At 39.4% G+C, this 20,285-nt stretch overlaps 1 protein-coding gene across 1 annotated transcript in view; it reads left to right on the forward strand.

The window, feature by feature from the left end:
• Nucleotides 1–20,285, forward strand: part of otog (otogelin) — a 95,554-nt gene that overhangs the window by 5,072 nt on the left and 70,197 nt on the right. Inside the window, exons 4-15 of the mRNA XM_075469604.1 lie at nt 2,052–2,209; nt 4,632–4,753; nt 4,858–5,066; nt 6,900–7,030; nt 7,127–7,233; nt 8,745–8,854; nt 9,971–10,096; nt 11,462–11,570; nt 12,510–12,556; nt 14,597–14,742; nt 17,628–17,760; nt 20,015–20,192. Of these exons, the coding sequence (XP_075325719.1) occupies nt 2,052–2,209; nt 4,632–4,753; nt 4,858–5,066; nt 6,900–7,030; nt 7,127–7,233; nt 8,745–8,854; nt 9,971–10,096; nt 11,462–11,570; nt 12,510–12,556; nt 14,597–14,742; nt 17,628–17,760; nt 20,015–20,192 (1,576 nt within the window). The remainder of the gene's footprint in view (nt 1–2,051; nt 2,210–4,631; nt 4,754–4,857; nt 5,067–6,899; nt 7,031–7,126; nt 7,234–8,744; nt 8,855–9,970; nt 10,097–11,461; nt 11,571–12,509; nt 12,557–14,596; nt 14,743–17,627; nt 17,761–20,014; nt 20,193–20,285) is intronic.

The following is a 20,285-nucleotide window of genomic DNA, read 5'->3' on the forward strand; positions in this document are numbered from 1 at the left end:
AAGTTGTAAGATTAATCTTTTGTGCAGTGAATGATGGTAAAATCTACGGAAGCCCAGAGCGGCCGTGGTACGTATAAACTTTTTTTTGATCGTTTTCTCGAGATAACGAGATAGTTTACCGATCGTTTTCGAGGCCACTTTTTCTCCCCAGTCCGCCCCTGTTTTATGTGTTTTATGTGTTTTATGTGTTCGCAGTTTGTTTGTCTTGTAGAGATAACTTTCATATCAGCCCGCGTCATTTAAGGAGACGGCCGACTCGACTGCAGCTCAACAGGCGTTTACACCTCAGTGATCCTGCTGATGTAGTCGACTTCATCAGTGACCAGCTGAGGGGACCAGGCCGTCTCCATGGTTACCGAATGATGCACAAGTGGTGCCGTTATCGTTTTCTCGAGATAACGAGTTAAACGAGTTATTTATCTCGTTATCTCGTGAGAAAACCATCAGAAAATATTTTATTCGTACCACGTCCGCTCTCGGCTTCCGTAATTAAAGACCCATCAATAATCTTTTCATAATCGAATCGTAGCCCCTGAATCGTAATTGAATCGTGATGTGCCCAAAGATTCCCACCCCAAGTAAACACTCATCTTAAGACGCAGTTTTCAGTCGTGAGGAGCTGCTAACATGACTATTGTGTTGTCAACCAAGGACCGGATAGCCGCGAAACTTTAAAAAATTGGTGATAAATGACCAAAATTATTCACCAAAGTTCAAGTAAAATGCGTCCTTGTGTCTTGTTTTGTCACAAGTGTGTTAAACCCTGTAGAATAGATGATGAGTTAAATAACTCGCTATCTCGAGAAAACGAAATGCTTGTCACACCAGCTGGATTTGCTTTGTGCATTTTCACAAACGCTCCTCATTCCATGTTTGATTCACAGGCTACTTTATTCTGTTTTCAATGAAAGGGGGGTAAAAATCAGAGGTGGGAGAAAGTCCCTATGCTGCAAGTCCAAGTAGAGTCTCAAGTCTTTGCTCGCAAGTCCAAGTCCTAGGATTTTAGTTTTCGAGTCCCAACAAAGTCCTAACAAATCGATTATAATTAATGATGCAGATCATGACCACGCCTCAATTAAGTTGTTTATATTTTATTGTTAATGTTCTGCCACTTATTCATTTATTTATTTTTATTAATATTGTGTTTAGATGCTTCGTCAATATAAGCACTGCCTTCTTGTGCCAATAAAGCTTTTTGAAATCGAAAAAAATTGGGCGATATCTTTAGTATCTTTTTTTGTGTGTATTGGCATTAATTACCCAGCCAAGACTGATAACAGGAGTGCATTTGTAAATCAATAGACAATAGACTTTGGGAGGTATTTCTCCTTTTATTTCTACACAAACTTGCTGAAACTTGCACATAAAAAATCATTAAAAAAAAACACCATTCAAAACCAGCTGCACCCAGATGTGACCAGGTTGAACCACTGGTCTGTTAGCTGTGCGTAAGGTAACGTGACGTAGTGACGTGACGTGGTGGGCGACGTGAAGTTCAGGCATCGTTCAGGTGTCACTGACGGCTGGGATTTCTGGCTGGTTGCTACAGTATTAATGCGACACTTTTAAAAAATATTTTAATATTTGTGCTTGCTGCATGTGACTTGACTCGAGTCCAGAGGGTTAAGTCCAAGTAGAGTCTCAAGTCTTTGCTCTCAAGTCCAAGTAGAGTCCAAGTCTTTTTTTGATTTGGTCAAGCAAGTCTCAAGTCATCAAAATCGGGACTCAAGTCCAAGTCAAGTCTCAAGTCTCGAGTCCAAGTCCCCACCTCTGGTAAAAATGAGTACACCTTTGCCAGAAATACATATAAACGCATGTAAATAGGGGCGGATTGGGGAGAAAAAGTGGCCTCAAAAACCATCGGTAAATTAACTCTCGAGAGTTATCTAAAAAAAAACATCAAAAAAAGTTTATACGTAACCACGTCCACTCTGGGCTTCTGTAAAAACCACATTTCTCGCAGGTTTTGATCAACCCTAACAGCTTACACAGATGCTTAATGCTGATGTGGAATCCTGTCATAATCATGCCTTTTCATATGATGTGCCCAGTTCCAAATCCTGGCTTTGAAAGGGAGATGGCATGCAGGACATGGGGTCAGTACAACTTTGAGACCTTTGATGGTCTCTACTACTACTTCCCTGGCCGATGCACGTACACGCTGCTGAGGGACTGTGAGGATACCACCCAGGCCAGCACCGTCGTCCAGGTCAGTTCAGACAAAATGAATCCTCCCGGCTCTGAGCTGCCCAGGAGTTTTCAGTTTGATGCCTGCTTCCAACGAGGGAATGTTTGGACTCAACTGGGTTGGGATTCCACAGAGCTCGGTCTCAGCCCGAGGAAAAGATTTGCTCTGAAGATTAGTGAAAGCTATCTGGTCATTAGAGTCAATTATCATTAAATAGTGCAATTACCCGCTATGCCTTGAAAGTACCTGCAACAGACCAGGACTTTGTTCTCCTAAAAAAAAAAAAAAGACAGCAGATACTGTATCTTTTTATGTGGAAACCAAACCAAAGAGGGGACAAGAAAAAATCCAAATGTATTATGGATATTGATTGTATGATAACAAGGAGCATTTCATTAACAAGAAAATATAACCGTAGCTTTCTGCAGATCTAACCATCAGAACATGTTAGCAGGAGCTGTGTTCCCATTTTCTTTTGAGTAGACAAACCGATGCTTTTCTCAAGAATTACATCAAATAGGAAGCGGCGGTGTCTGAGTTACTTTCATGTCTCAACCTTTAAAACACTTAAACTATAAGCTAAGCTAAACGAAGCTAAGCTAAGTTAAGCTAAACTAAGCTAAGCTAAGATAAGCTAAGATATATTGCAACTAAGATTACTTTCAAATTGTTACGAAAGTTAATGGTGTTCTAGATATTTTGTTCTGTCAATAATCTGTGCCTATTGAATTTTAAACAGGCTCACAGATTCTAATTTAGCAATTTAAAAGCTATTAATTAGCTTGTCATTGTGGTTTTTAGCAAATGTTCCTCTGACAGGGATAAACTATGAATCTGTTACGATGCATTATTACAGTGTGTTCATGCCCTTGAATACAGTTTTGTGCTTTATTCATTATTTATGGCCACAGAATAGTGTAAGTAAGAGACGTAATAAATAAAACTGTGTATCCATAGTAACAAAGGGACATGTCACTCAATAGAACAGTGTAGCTCAATGATTTTAATAGTTTTTGTCAACCAAATTCAGCTCTGCACCACAGATAAACGAGTTGTATTGATGTGTGGATATAGATAAAGAAACTGGGGATGCAACATGACTTTTTACTCCAATCCAAACCATATTAGATTGATGATTCTTGCACTGCACATGCTCAGTTGGACTCCTGAATGACATTGTTTGCATGTGTCATGGCTAGTGTGTAGCTAGCATATATTTTTTACAATAAAAACATAATTAATGACATTTTTTCCCCATTTTTGTCTGTCTCACACTGGCATAAAGAGATTGAACACCATCTGTGATATAATTGCACTAACTCATGTTTGTCAGATAAATAAACAAAAGCGATTATATTAAGTCACATTGTATATCTAAATAACATTATAACATGACTGTAAAACTACTACATTGAGCACTTACTGAAATAATTGCTGATTGGTTAAAATCATTCCTTAGAATTAAACCTTTAAAACTGAGATGATGCCACAGTCTGAACTCTGACTTACAGGAAAAATGTTAATTAATATTTTAAAAAAGCAATAAAGTCACCATTTCATATAAACACTGAGTAAACGAGTCTGAAACCTAGTGCGAAATCTTGGTAGTCAGATGCTTCCTGAATGCAACAAAAAGGCACAACACGAGCTGTTTTATCAACTAATTCCAAGATAAGAACTCTTGACTGTCATGGACTTACAGGTGTGGAGTAATAAAGCAGTTTTAAAAGCCAAGAAATTAATCAAGTTAAAGGGATAGTTCGCCTCTTTTGACATGAAGCTGTATGACATCCTATATTAGCAATATAATTTATGAACATCTTCTTTCCCCCTGCTGCGTCCTGTGAGCCGAGTTCCAGCCTCGTTTTGGCGTTGACGAAAGTAGTACAGCTAGGCTTCTCAAAACAATATGTGTTCAAAAGAGTAATACATTTGCATCACAAAACCGTTCTCCAGAAAAAGTTAGAGCTCACAATCGCTTGGCCCTATTTTCTCTCCCTTCGTATCACTGCGTGCTGCCGCCTGCCGACAGCCGCGCCTGTTACGGTGTTTGCTGCTGGGTCTGCACTTCGGTCTACACTTCGGTCTGCACTTCGGTCTACACAGCAGGCAGTGATACGAAGGGAGAGAAAATAGGGCCAAGCGATTGTGAGGTCTGACTTTTTCCTGGAGAACGATTTTGTGATGCAAATGTATTACTCTGTTGAACGCATATTGTTTTGAGAAGCAAAACGCTTTATTTTTTAAACCCCAGCCAACTAGCCGGACTACCTTCATCAACACCAAAACGAGGCTGGAACTCGGCTCACAGGACGCAGCAGGGGGTAAGAAGATGTTCAGAAATGATGTTGCTAATATGGGACGTCATACAGCTTCATGTCAAAAGAGGCGAACTATCCCTTTAAATGGTTTGTCTGATGAATGCTTTCACTTCATCTTGCAGGTCCACAATGATCCGGGCTGCAGCTCTGCCCCCTACACCTGCCAGCGATCCGTCAGCATCTTCCTGCCGTGGGAGGGCGAAATCCGGCTGCACTCCACCAACGTTACCTTCAAAGGTCAAAGGTCAGCGGTAGAACCCGGCTTGCTTTCTGTATGTCTTAACTGAAATATCTAGAGATGAGACGATGGTGAACGCATCATGGTGCATTCGCTGTCCCTGTGTTCAGTGTGCAGCTGCCTCATCACATCCACGACCTGCAGCTGGAGCACATCTCTCAGTACGTGCTGGTCACGCAGCAGCGGGGCTTCACGCTCGCCTGGGACGGACACAGCGGCTCCGTCTACATCAAACTCAACCCAGAGTTCGTGGGCAGAACCTGCGGCTTGTGTGGCAACTTCAATGCTGACGTCCAAGACGATCTCAAAACGAGCTACGGTGAGATCATCTTCTTTATGATGTAGCAGGGAAGCAGTCCAGACCCGAGGTCAGAACTGGGCTGTACCGAACAGTTTGGTGGCATAAGGAGATTAGATTTTTAGATTAGATTTTTATTTTCGAACATGTATAAAAAAAGAAAATATCTGTAACTATTTGTACATACAAAAGAAAGAAAAAGAGAAATTAAATCACATTAAAGTGCTAATACATAACAAAACACCACACATTATTCGAAAAAGGAATGGGAAGAAGTACAATACTTTTTTAGTTTCCCACCCCTTTTTAACTACTCTTCAGTTTGTAAATATCCTAACTGCAATACACCTATATAAATATATGCCATATATACACTTCCTAAATATCTAAATAAATATATAATCACAAAAATAAATATATACTACACACATATCCTTGTAAATATAAATGTAAATCTGAATATATATATACTAGGGCTGGGTGCATTAACTCGTTATTATCGCGTTAACTTGTTAATTATTTAACGCCGATAAATATTTTATCGCGCATTAACGCAGGATTTATTATTGTAAAAGTCTGTTGAATGCGTCACATTCACACAGTTACAGCAAACACCACGAAGCATGGAGTGATACAATAAAAATAAACCAACAGGTAACATCACCGCTACAGGTGCTCCTCGGTCTCTGTGTGAAGCTCACGGAGCTAACCGGCGCTACTTCCTGTTTTACTTGTTTCAACATAAAAGCACATATTTCAAAATAAATTTGAAAAAAACTCCTGTATTTACAGCCAAGTTGAATTGTCTTCTCAGCGTAGTAGTTCCAGTCTAAAATATCACTTAAAGGCAAAACACACAACTGATAGCAGCAAGTCATTCAAGGAAACAGACAGTGGAGTGAGGCTTCTACATAAAAACTACAGAAAGATGCTGATGTTAAAAGTGTGTTTGCACAACAAATGTTATGGCACTTTCATTCATATGGCAGCACATTTAAAATAAAACTAAATGCTAAAAGCTATACACTACTTTTGGATTCTTTTTTGGATTTTGCGTACAAATGCGATTAATCGTGATTAATCTGGGAAATCATGTGATTAATTAGATTAAACATTTGAATCGTTGCCCAGCCCTAAAAAATATATATTCATAACTATCCCCATAAATAAATATATACCATATACTAATTAAATTACAATATAACAATTAACCCTATTCTATTCATATATTTATCCCTCATTTATCTTCCTCTTCCATGTACTTGTTTAAAAATAATTTTTTGTACCTTTTTTTTTTTAAACAGAATTATATTTGCACTTTGTTTTATTTCTGTCTCCAGACTGTTCCACAAAGTCCCCCCACAGCTTGATACGCACATGCTTTTCATATTTGTTCGGACCTTTGTTTTTTTTTAAATTTAGTTCTCCCCTTAGATTATATCCCCCCTCCCTATCACTAAATATTCCTTGTATGTTTTTTGGCAATAGATTATTTCTCGCTTTGTACATTAATTGTGCCGTTCTGAATTTGACCAGATCCACAAATTTCAACATATGTGACTTTATGAATAGTGGGTTTGTGTAAATCTCTGTCTCCTGTTTTGTTTATTTGTTTCTTAACTTTTCCTAAACATAATCACATACTGAACAGTGTGTCAGGAAATCCAAAAAACAATATTATGAAAACACTGATACTGTCAAAAGTACGGGTTGCAAAACATAGATGCCACAAATTATTCACTGTAATTATTCATCAATGGCTGCCTGGAAAAAAAGAATTAAAAACACGATCAATGCCCTGAAAACATGTAAAGTGGATGCTGTGCACTCAGACTGACCTCTTCTCTGTCTCAGGCGTGCTGACTCACGACATAGAACTGTTCGGAAACAGCTGGGTGGAAGCGGATCCACACCAGGACAGATGCCCTTCGGTACCCTCTGGTTTCACATCACCTTGTGCTGGAGTTGATGCTCACGTTCTCCAGGTGAGAAAGAAAAAAACAACTATAGAAACAGTGAAACAACGAGGCAGTTAAACCGTGTTGGGGTTAAAACCGTGTTTGTGTTTATCGTGGCGACAGGAAGTGGATGAGGTGTGCGCGGCGCTGCTTGAGCCACCGTTTCAGAGCTGCCACGACTTTGTGAGCCCACTGTCCTACATGGCCAGCTGCTCCAACGACCTCTGCATGTAAGATTAACCGATTCAAATCTCACTGTTGACATGACTTAATGAGAGTTGATAAAATGTGAAATGCAAAGATCCATAGTTTATCTTTTTCAGATCTTCTGATAATTTGAGCTTTGAGATTTTTTTCGTAGATGTGATATGTTCTGGGTGGACATTTTTTTTTAACCTTGAGGTGGCGTTAAAAGAAGGCTTGGGACGGAACTGAAAGCATTACATCCAAAATCCAGCCAAATGTTTCATGCTTCTGATCTAAATGTTTCAAACTTTATTGAGAAGAGAGTTTGTTTCGCTTTGTGTGTTTTCCTTCACTGACTCAGCTGGAAATCTGAGTCAGAACGTGGTCAAAGCATGCACCATGTCTGGGCTCTGAGCCAGGACCTTATTCTGGGAACTGGAGAGAAACTTCAACATGTAGGGGGACAATTATTCACTATTATTTAGAGTGGATGCATATCCGTCTTTACATGAACGATACTCAAACTTTTGAGGTCAAACCAAAGATCCAAGACCTTAAACAAGATTATTCAAATCATTAGAATTAATAAAATCAGCATTTTATTTTAGTTTTTAAAGCCAAATATGTTGGATTGTCTTGGTGCTTTCTAGAGGCAACATTTAAAGATCCAACACGGCACACAACGTTTTTCACTTGGTACGCACCGAAAGCACCAAAGTCTGCACCACTTTTTTTCTGAAATAATTCGACACGTCCTCTGATGCTTAACATCCTTTAAAAGCAAAGTAGAATATTCATTTCCACCTGCAAACTTTTTTCCTTTAAATTTAACGCAGAGCAGACTGTTAGGACGCGTGTTACTTTGTACTTTAAAAGGATCCCACTCAGATAATCATCCGTGCTCCCAAATCTGACCCTTTCTTTGATTAAAGGGACAGTTCGCCTCTTTTGACATGAAGCTGTATGACATCCCATATTAGCAACATCATTTATGAACATCTTCTTACCCCCTGCTGCGTCCTGTGAGCAGGCAGTGATACGAAGGGAGAGAAAATAGGGCCAAGTGATTGTGAGGTCTGACTTTTTCCTGGAGAACAATATTTTGTGATGCAAATGTATTACTCTTTTGAACGCATATTGTTTTGAGAAGCAAGACGCTTTATTTTCTAAACCCCAGCCAACTAGCCGGACTACCTTCATCAACACCAAAACGAGGCTGGAACTCGGCTCACAGGACGCAGCAGGGGGTAAGAAGATGCTCATAAACAATATTACTCGTATGGGATGTCATACAGCTTCATGTCAAAAGAGGCGAACTATCCCTTTAACATTAGCTCCAGCAGTCTGTTTCTACAACTACAGACACAACATTTGAAAAGCTTCACAAAGCAAATAACGTCAATAAAGGCCTGAGAACATGGCAGACACAACTTTTCAGGAGCTGTTATTTATGCGAGCCGCACGGTCGGACCGACACAGCGTACCTGCTTGTGTAACCACACCTCTCCTGGCTCCGCTCAAAGAGAGCTTCTCTGTTTTTTTCTCTCTGCTGAAGGTCGGGTCCCGGCGGTGATGTGGTATGCCAGGTGTTCAGTGAGTACGCCCGAGCCTGCGCCCATGCTGACCACCCACTGCACGACTGGCGGCAGCACATTCCTCAGTGTGGTAGGCTTTTCCAGGTGTTTTAAACTGCATGCCACGCAGGACCAAAAATCTGGAGATACACGTGTGTTATAATCATGTTGTATTTGTAGTTTATTAGCACATTTCATGTACAAAACAATTCAAAGTGCTTCACATAAAATAAAAGCATTGCAGCGGGGAGTGTAAGAAGCATTAAAAATATATAAAAGAATATAAAGAGAAACAAATAAAATAATGGGGTGTAATGGAAAAGCAGTTTGTTCATTTTCATCTTATTTCTAATCATCAATCATTAGTAACTAATGATTAAAGTTTAGTAAAATGTTAAAACTTCAAATCTAGGCTAAAAACCTACTTATTTAGGATGGCTTTTAATACCCAGTAGTATGATGACACTTTTATCTTATTTTATCTTATTCGATTTTGTTGTATTTTATTGCTTTCACTGTTCTTTTATTTGTTTTTATTTGTTTTTACTTATTATTCTCTTTATTTATTACCTGCTGTAAAGCACTGTGGTACATCGTAAGGATTGTCTGTAAAGGGCTGTATCAAATCAAATCAAATCAAATTTATTTATATAGCACATTTCATGTACAAAACAATTCAAAGTGCTTCACATAAAATAAAAGCATTGCAGCGGGGAGTGTAAGAAGCATTAACAATACATAAAAGAATATAAAGAGAAACAAATAAAATCATTTAAATGAATTTAAAAACAAGCAACAGTCCAGATAAGTTCAAAGATATCGTGCAGATTTCATGCATAGACACATGAGAACAGAAATGTCTTTAACCTGGATTTAAAAATGTTTGCAGTATAACAGCTAAATGCTGCTTCACCATGTTTAGACCTTAAACTATGATCTTGTATTAATACGACTGATAATTTCTACCCTAAATGGAGGTTATAAATCTTTGTATTTGGTCAGTGCATGAGTGTTATGTCACAATTATTAAACTAGTTTTAAAAGTTGCATCTCTGCTTATCGCACAAAACTTTCTGACTCAACTTCCAGAAACTCTAAAACTTCCAGTTTTCTGTCTCATTTTTCTGTTGTATTCCCAAACATCCGCCGTCGCATTTGAGGTTGAAATATTTTGTGCATTTGTTTGTGTTTTTATTTTTGTGACCAGCGAAGCAGTGTCCTCTGGGGCTGCAGTACAGGGAATGCATCAGCTGCTGCCCGGCCTCCTGCAACCTGGAGCGAACATGCATTGACAGCAAGCTGGCCTGCCTGGACGGGTGCTACTGTCCCAATGGTAAGTTACCCCAGAATCCGTTTCCTGATTCAATTTAAAAGATTCACTGTAAATAATACTTTTGCAACCCTATAAATCAGAATGCAGAGATTTGATTTGATTGATTCACAGTCGCACACAGAAAACCGAATGGTGAAAGCGAGACATTTTACCATTTCATGAAGGAAATGAGCTTATTTTGAAATTAATGGCAACAACATGTCTCAAAAAAGTTGGGACAAGGCCATGTTTACCACTGTGTATCATCTCCTTTTCTTTTAACAACAGTCTGTAAACATCTGGGAACCGAGGAGGCCAGTTGTTGGACCTTTGGGAGTGTCACTGTCCTCCTGAAATATGCTAGGCCTTCCGTTTTTTCATATCATTGCATTCTTTTTCGTTCACATTTTACACAGCGTACCCACTTATTTGGAAATTGGGTTATACTACAGCTTCTGTTATGTTGTAGGACCTTAAAACAAACCTAATCGAACACAGCGGACATAGTTGATTGAAGAGCCACACCAAAACTAGATATAGCTGCTGACTAGAGAAACTATTTATATTTTATTCGGCTTTTCTTTTATATATTTATCTATGCATTTTCACTATGTACTTCTCTTCATTTGTTTTATTATATCATTTATTTATTTACTTTTTTTTGTGCCTATTTTATGTAATGATCCTTGTATTTTTGTATTTTAATTTGTATTTAAGTACATTTCTGTAGACATATATACCAGTAATGGGAAATGGGGGGGGGCTTGGGTTGAAAATATGTTCACAATGAGTTATTTAAATACTTGTCTAGAATATGGAAAAATCCAATAAACAGAATGTTAAAAAAACCCAAACCTAATTCCACAGATTTTAGGTCAAACTTAATTTACTGTAACTTGTTTTACTGCGTGCTCTTTTTTCTTTTGACCTTTTGGTTCTCCTCTCTCATCTTTTGTCAATTTTGTCGCTACCATCACATACAAATGGAGCATTTATTTATCAAAGCATTCAATATGTCAGAATTGTATACATTTTGCTTGAATATGGGGTAAAAAAGTCATTAAACTTCCACATTTTACACAGATTTTACAAACGGACATGCTTTTCTGTTTAATCCATCAGAACCTGTTTTATTGGCTGTATCATACATCTTCCATGTTGTTTGTTATGTGATGTAAAGAGCTCCTCAGGGAGCAACACAAATCTGTGCTGGTTGTCATTTGTGAACACAATTTCAAGCATTCTGTCTAAAAACAGAATGATTTGGAAAGTGAAATACTGGTCAGATGTGATCTGATCGGGGAATCATGACAACATAAACGGGCATGAATTAAAACCCTGTAAGCTGCTTCTCTGTGGGCTGAAATGCAGCTTGTGTGTTTCCAGGTCTGATCTATGAAAATGGAGGCTGTGTGACGCCCTCCGACTGTCCCTGTGAGTACCATGGGATGTTTTATCCCTCTGGACAGACGCTGCAGGAGGAATGCAACAACTGGTATTAAGGCTTTTGTGATGTATTTGATGTATTTGCCAATAATCTTAACCCTTGTGCGGTCTTAACATTCTGTTTACTCCCCTTGTCCTACGGGTCAAAAATGACCCGCCCTACCAAAGCCCCAACATACAGCAACTAAATTGAATTTTAAATCATGAAACCACCTGTTATTTATCTATTTAACTCAATTCAATACATCTTTTATCATGTAATACAAAACGACAATCACCAGTTTTCAGGATTACACTTTTTTTTTTTTTACCACAAACCAACTGTCAGTTGGACTAACAGTTTTCTTGTTTTCTCAGTTTTCTTTTACATAATAAAGGTTTATTATTGCTATTATATAAATGTGAAGTAATTACTTCTGAATTAATTATGTTGAAAGGGAAAAAAACAGTGAACTTTTTTCCGGTGTTTAAATGTTTTTATAATTCACGGGTCCAAAATGACCCATAAGACAATCTTTGTACCCTAGTGGTGTACAGCCCACATGGAAACATAAATAAAAATAAAGTATGACTTTTTCTAATGATGGGGTCCCTTTAGGAAAAGTCATAAAATTTCAAGTTGGAAAAGGATAGTTAATGGTATTTTTTCTACAGCTAAACATGGTAGTGGGTCACTTTTGACCCCCAAAACAACAGGAGGGTTAAGTAGACACTTAACCTGCCTTAACTTACAAACCTCTTTCCCCCCCAAAAAAATATCTTTCTTTGCCCATAGATGAACACATGTGAGACCCTGTTGAGTTTAATTTTTATCATCTTTTATAGAAAAAAACAACATTTTTCCTGCAGATCCCATGCAAACCTATTAATCTCCTCAGATCTGACCACCTGGACTCAGTCGGTCCAGTTTCTGTCAGTGTTCCCGCTATTAGCTCAGCCTCTCATGTTCCCTGAGCCACCTGTGGACGTCTCTGCTTTCTGTTTTCAGCACATGCGTGGGTGGAGAGTGGAACTGCACCGACTACAGCTGCCCAGGTCTGTGCCTTCCTTCTGTCGGTGGCTACAATCTTACTCCAACTCCACTGGAGGACTCTTTCAGTGTGATATGCAGACTAAGCTGAAGCCCTTATGTAGGCCTCTACAGAGAAAGAACCATGCTTGATAGCCAGGGGCAGGGTCTGAAAAGGCTTTGCAAGGATACCCTACGGAAAGTTCCACCTTGAACCAGCTTCAAACCTTTTCTGGTCATTGGTCTTGCAGGATTTAACTGGGAGATGGCTTTGCCAACTGTCAAAAACTAGCTGGCCAAGCTACTCACCAGCTACCATCCAAATTGGATTTTCTAGTAGAGTCTGCTTTTTAGTTTGGAAGAAAGGAAAGACAGGAGGAGTAAGAAAGTAAAAAGACTTGTTGGGAAATAAAAGCATATTTGTCCAACTAAGCAGGGAATAAATGGGTTCATCAGTGGAACCAGTAAATGGAGTCTGTAGGTAAGAAAGTTCCTTGAAATGGTGCAAATTATAGGGTGCTATGTTGAAAAGGAGCCAGTCGTTGAAGCAAAAAAATCAGAAAGCGTTAGAGAAGTGGACTCAGAGGTCTGGATAGATTGGAAAATGGAATCTTTGTGGTTTAGGAGGAAAAAACAGGATTGTTCCTGGTTGAGGTTTGAAAGAAGGAAGCTTCTGAATTAGCTGAAAATAGAGGAAAAAGGACAGGAAGGAGAAAGCTCCACAGCTCCTACTTATAGTGCAGTTAAAGATTAATTACACACATTTATTAAAGCTCCAGTATGCAGTACGTATGGGAATAGGTTGCCAAAAATCTCACATGACAATGAAAATGGATGTACTTTTGTAACCTTAGAATGAGCCATTTATGTCTACAGAAAATGTGGTTTCTCTTCCACTTGACTGAAACTTGTTTGCACTTATTTATTGGCCACATTTGATAATTAGGGGATGTTTAGGCAGACAGCATTAAGCTGGCTGCTGCCTGAAACTGGACTGCTAGATGTCACTGAGTGCTACAACGTGTTCCTCCCAGATTATCGTTTTGAGCTGTAATTTTTAGGGCTGGGCAACGATTAAAATGCTTAATCTAATTAATCACATGATTTCCCTGATCTTTCTGTAGTTTTTATGTAGAAGCCTCGCTCCACTGTCTGTTTCCTTGAATGACTTGCTGCTATCAGTTGTTTTGCCTTTAAGTGATATTTTAGACTGGAACTACTACGCTGAGAAGACAATTCAACTTGGCAGAGTTTACAGATGACTTTGGTTCTGTTGACTCCGCCGCCTGGAAGAACTTTAAAATGAAAATGGCCGAGTAAAAGTTCCGTACCCTTCTCCGTGTTTGGTGGATCCGGCGATTACTTCCTTTTCCGGTTCCGCAACAGACAGCAACAGACTTTTACAAAATAAAAGCCTGTGAGCAACAGACCTTTACAAAATAAAACCTGCGTTAATGCGCGATAAAATATTTATCGGCGTTAAATAATAAACGAGTTAACGCGATAATAACGAGTTAACTCGCCCAGCCCTAATTTCTATCCCTCCTCTCTCTGCTGCACGTCGACTTTCCAAAACTTTGACAACTAATTCTGAGATTTTCCTTTTTGTTTCCTATTATTATTATTATTATTATTATTATTATTATTATTATTATTTATCTAGAGTAATAATCCAAACTGAAACAACACCAATTCCTCTCAGAGATTGAAATAACATTGAATCAAATCCATTTTTGTGCTACATTTTGTAGATTTTCCAGTTTCCAGACCTCTTAGAACGGTGTGCAGTATTTGTTCATACAATGACAAAAAGAACAGAACTATAACTATGTGAAAGTTCCGTACCCTTCTCCAGGTTTGGTGGATTCGCCGATTACTTTCTTTTCCGGTTCCGCAGCAGACAGCAACAGATTTTTACAAAATAAAATGAATAATAAAACATGCGTTAATGCGCGATAGGCGTTAAATAATTACAGAGTTAATGAGTTAACTTGCCCAGCACTAGTGATTTTCTTAAGAAGAGTGGTGGAAATCAGTAAAAAGCGTACTGTTTTTTCTCTCCACAGGCGAGTGTTCAGTGACGGGCGATATGTATTTTCAGTCCTTTGATGGGCGAATCTACACCTTCCCTGCAACCTGTCAGTATGTCCTCGCCAAAAGTCGCAACTCGGGGAAGTTCACGATCACCATCCAGAACACCCCCTGCGGAGCTGTGAGTTACCCTTTAACCTTTGTCACCTCTTCTCTTCCAGGTTGACCTTTTTCTTCCTTTGCTGCTTTCAGCCACTTGAGCATCAGCAGTCAAACCGCTGGCTCAGATTACAGGTTCATGCAATTTGTCTGTCATGTAGATCATATCAAAATTTAAGTGCTCAATAATCCCCGTTGAGTCTGGGTCATTTTTGTCCAAGAGCTCCGCTGCAACTGCTTGGGTAGATAATGAACAAAAAAAACGTGACAAAAGACTAAGGGCTTCTTCTGCTCTCCCCTCTCGCCAATCCTCCAGTTTCCCAGAGAACAGGGGGAGGAGGTGAGATATAAGATGTCCCACTCATCAGAGCAGAGGCCCGAGACCTCTAACAGCCAACTGAACAGGATTACCTTATCTGGCCTGACTGACAGAGCTGTGGACGGCTTTGTAGTGAAGAGGGAGGTGAAGAGAGGCACTGGAAGGGTGCTGAGGGGGCCTGGACAGAGAGAAGGTTATGTTAGGAAAATAGGAGGTGAATGATGGGAAGAGGAGGAGGGAAGGGTGGAGGTGGGTGCTAAAACCTTTCAGCTATGGAGCTCAGCCACTTATGAAAGAGACGATTCATAGAGGCAAGATCGTTTGTTGTCGGTGACACGCAGGCTTCCTTACTTTGAAAACATCAGAGCTGAGAGGGATTTCGTGTTGTGGTAATCCCCCTCAGTGTGTATATCTTGTAAAACCAGCGAGAATTGTTCTCAGAGTTAATAATTTGCCCATTTTTTTTAACGTAAGAAGTGCAGTGTCTGTCGTATTCTGGTTGGATTCACAGAGATTCTGGCGTTAAAACTAGGGCTGGGTAACGATTAAAATGTTTAATGTAATTAATCACATGATTTCACTGATTAATCACGATTAATCGCATTTGGATCCGCCGATTACTTTCTTTTTTCCGGTTCCGCAGCAGACAGCGACAGACTTTTACAATAATAAAAGCCTGTGAGCAACAGACTTTTACAAAATAAAAGCCTGTGAGCAACAGACTTTTCCAATAATAAAATAAATAATCAAACAGGGGTGGTCCGTGGCGTAGTGGGTTGATCAGGCGCCCCATATACAAGAGGCTATAGTCCTCGCTGCAGTCCCGCATCGGATGGGCCTGTGCTGCGTGTTGTTCCCCCTCTCTCTGCCCCCTGCTTCCTGTCTCTCTGAACTTTCATATCCATTAAAAAATTATTATGATTTTTTTTTTTAATAAAAAATAATTATCGAGTTAACGCGATAATAACAAGTTAAAGGCGGGGTAGGGGTTCTTTTTCTGGAACATTTTTTTTCATATTGCTTGAAATACTCTTCACACCCTCATTGCGTTCATGTACTCTAGAGGCGTGCCTTCGTGGGGAAAGTGAAGAAAAGGGTTGGGACTTTTTACCTGTGTATTTTCAAAATGCAGCTTCGCTGGACTCAAAATCCAGGATCTCCTACCCTACCTTTAACTCGATGGTTCTTTGACAACTGTTGAAATGTCTCACATGTACAAGCCCTTTTCACACCCTGTTTTAGTTGCCATGGTTGCCGGTTTATACTGACCAGACCGAGCGCAGTATGCTCCACTGCGCCAGCTAACCGTGAGATGCATGCATTGATCCGGCTCTGATGGGGGATCAGGGGTTCATCAGCCTTGATCCATAATTCTGCCTCCATATCTCACAAACAGGATAGTGATGTGCAAATGAAGGCGCATCAGCCCCGCCTTGATGGCCAAATCTTGACAAGAAAACTCTTCGCTGACCAACTTAAAACAGCTATAAACAATATTTTAAATGACCAGTGGGCTATGTGGCCCCTTGTATGAAGGCGTTCCCTTTGTTCACTGATACCTGGAGTCTTTCAGCTCACCGGTTTGATGTCTGGTCTCTCACTTTGACGTTTTCCTTCAAACTCACTGTTCTCATTTGTTCCCTTTTGACAAGCATTTTCGGTGCTTCACAGCCAGTGGCTAATCTCCAGCCAGTTCTTTGTGTTTTCAGCAAACAATCAGACAACATGACCAGCTATTGACTTGGAAAACTGGTTCCAGAGAAACAACAGTTTTTTAATCTAGAAGCAACAAATTCAAATAATTCTTTCCTGTCACAAAGACTTTCAGCCTCTCTACATGAGCAACCCATCAAATAGTTGAGCTCCCTGGTGCCCCAGATCCGATTTGTCTCTATAAATGTTGCTTAAAACGCATCCAGATGTTTCTTTTAATGGCGTTCACTAACAGTGGCTGGTGTTTGTATTGCTGCCTGGCTCTAATAAAACATCAAATGACTGGGAAAATTAAATAAACTATGTAATTTGCAATTACGGCTAGTCATTTAGCCTACGTTTTCAGTGAAAATGACTTACAAGTGACGTACAACATCTGAGATTCATCACATTAAGAAACCGGGGTTAAGTATAGAATACTAAATATGTTTAAAGGACAAAGAGTACAAGTATTAAATGTAAAGAAGTGCAAAGTAAGAGCAGGCAAAGAGTATTAGGGCCTGTTTATACTTACGTGTCTCGCAGCAGAGCAAAGCTAAAGCACCAACAATAGCACTAACACAACCAAGAGCAGCCCACAGCTCAGATTGCTCCTCATATTTCTGAGACTGCCCCCAAGTGGCAGCTAAATGCTATAATAAATAGACTCATCCCCAAGAATTATTCAAGAATGAAAATCAAATGCTTTGTACACCTAATTATCCACCCAATACGACTCAAATATTATTCACACAGATGTTGAAACGTGATGTATTTCAAAGGATAAGAAACATAGTAAAGACATGTCTATCAAGCCTCGGGTTCCTATTATTTTACATTCATCGTGTGTCTGAATTGCTGTTGTCTGGGAAACTACCATCTTGTCTCAATTGCAGAATTTGGACGGGGCTTGCATCCAATCAGTTACCCTGGTTTTAGACGAGGATCCAAGAACAGAGATCACACTGAGTCACGTCGGAGAGGTCTTCATGGCCGGACAGTACCGCGTCTCGCTGCCCTATTCTGACGGTAACCTTCTCATCTTTTATCACCTTCCAGCATTGTTCGCATCCAGGACTCGGCTTCTTTCAGCACTCTGTGGCTCATGGCAGAAACAGATTGAATGACAGCTGTGCTATTGAAGAAATTTTTTTCCCAATACTGTTCTGAGTTAGTGCTTTCACAAAATGCTTTCCCTCAGAGTATTGCTCTCCTTACACACCAGTGTTTTCACGATCGAGTCGACAGTCTTTTGTGTGTTTCATGTGAATCTGTGAGAATGATCTGATACTTTGTACCTCAGTGAGTCATAACATGAACACTTATTATACTTTTTGCTCTGTTATAGATTCTTACAAAGTACTTTGCACTCCTTATTGCATTCAACCTATCATCTAATCATGAAATGCTACAATTTCAGACATGAACAAAGAAATGTTTCTATCAAACAGACCCAAAAATGAGCCCATTTATTGGTGCAGAACATTATTCAATAGCACTTTTTATAATCAGTCATTACAGCATTTATCAAACTGGCTCTTTTGATTTGAGGACATCAATTTTGGGTTTAAGAACTCTTTTATAATACATTTCCCAGGTAATTGATATGAATAATTGAAAAGACTGGTCTGATTGTCAGTAAGTTAAAATCTAAAGAGGTCGAGCAGACATGATGTCGCATTTTTTTATTTATTTAGTCATTTATTATTATTATTATTATTAGTTAGTAGTAGTATTTTTATTAGAATTGGTATTATTATTGTTGTTAATATACAATCATTTTAAATATTAATAATTTTTTGAGCTCCTTGACTAATTTGAATTTCCCCCATTGGGGGATGAATAAAGTATTTTTCTATTCTATTTATATTCTATTCTATTCTATTTAATATACTTAAATAATGACTTTTTAGGCGATGTTGCCACAGGCAGGTCAGTCAGAATAACTTTATTTATGTGGCTATCTCACTAAAAAACAAGATTTAGAGAGAATTGACCCAAAAAATTATGTTTCTTTACATTCATACAGAAAAAAATTGATAAATCTCGCCACAGAGTTGCTGAAATGGAGTCACGTTCATGCTTCAAATAAGTTATTAAAATGGAAAATGCTAACAAAAGACTTTCATTTGAAAAAGTAAACTCGCTACGCCAGATGTTAAACCACTAAAAATGAACAAAAACACAATTTTAAAGAGTGTTAGAGTACTTTTTTAAACATGTCTGTGTAGTTTCTGGCTGCTTTTAATGGGATGAAGCAGGACATGAGCAGGCCTGTTGGCATGTGCACAAGCACGGATGCACAGATGATGCAACGCACAGCCCTGCTGACGCTCCAACGATCAACAGGTGGCGTCAAAGACGGAGCAATGCTACATAAAATAAGCAGGAAAATAGAAGGGTGTAAATTTGTTGCTGTGCATGTAAACAATGCAGGTGCTTATAGTAGGGCTGGGCAACGATTAAATTTTTTAATCTAATTAATCATATGATTTCCCTGATTAATCATGATTAGTCACATTTGTACACAAAATCCAAAAAAGAATCCAAAAGTAGTGTATAGCTTTTAGCATTTAGTTTTATTTTAAATGTGCTGCCATATGAATGAAAGTGCCGTAACATTTGTTGTGCAAACACACTTTTAACATCAGCATCTTTCTGTAGTTTTTATGTAGAAGCCTCGCTCCACTGTCTGTTTCCTTGAATGACTTGCTGCTATCAGTTGTGCGTTTTGCCTTTAAGTGATATTTTAGACTGGAACTACTACGCTGAGAAGACAATTCAGCTTGGCTGTAAATGCAGGAGTTTTTTAAAAAATTTATTTTGAAATATGTGCTTTTATGTTGAAACAAGTAAAACAGGAAGTAGCGCCGGTTTGCTCCGTGAGCTAAGCTTACAGATGACTTTGGTTCTGTCGACTCCGCCGTCTGGAAGAACTTTAACATGAAAATGGCCGAGTAAAAGTTCCGTACCCTTCTCCATGTTTGGTGGATCCGCCGATTACTTTCTTTTCCGGTTCCACAGCAGACAGCAACAGACTTTTCCAAAATAAAAGCCTGTGAGCAACAGACTTTTACAAATAAAAGCCTGTGAGCAACAGACTTTTACAATAATAAAATAAATAATAAAACCTGCGTTAATGCGCGATCAAATATTTGTCGGCGTCAAATAATTAAAGCGAGTTAACTCGCCCAGCCCTAGTTTATAGATGAAATAACGAAAGAACAGGCATCTCAAACCCCCGCTTGAAAGCCTAAATATCCTCCTTCCTCTTCTCCCGCAGACGTCTTCCACATCCAGGAGCTGTCGTCCATGTTTGTGCAGGTGAGGACGGCGTTCGGCCTGCGTCTGCAGTACAGCTGGGCGGAGTTCCGCCTCTACCTGCAGGCCGACGAGCTGTGGAAGGACGACACGGTGGGGCTGTGTGGCACCTTCAACGGCAACATTCAAGATGACTTCCTGTAAGCGTGCTCACCTTTGACCCCTCCCGCGCCCTCCTTTAACCCCTCCCCTCCCCTACGGGAAAGAGGGAGAGTGCTCCTGTTTCAGAGGGA

Source organism: Odontesthes bonariensis, chromosome 1 (genome assembly GCF_027942865.1).
Source record: "Odontesthes bonariensis isolate fOdoBon6 chromosome 1, fOdoBon6.hap1, whole genome shotgun sequence".
NCBI lineage: Eukaryota > Metazoa > Chordata > Actinopteri > Atheriniformes > Atherinopsidae > Odontesthes > Odontesthes bonariensis.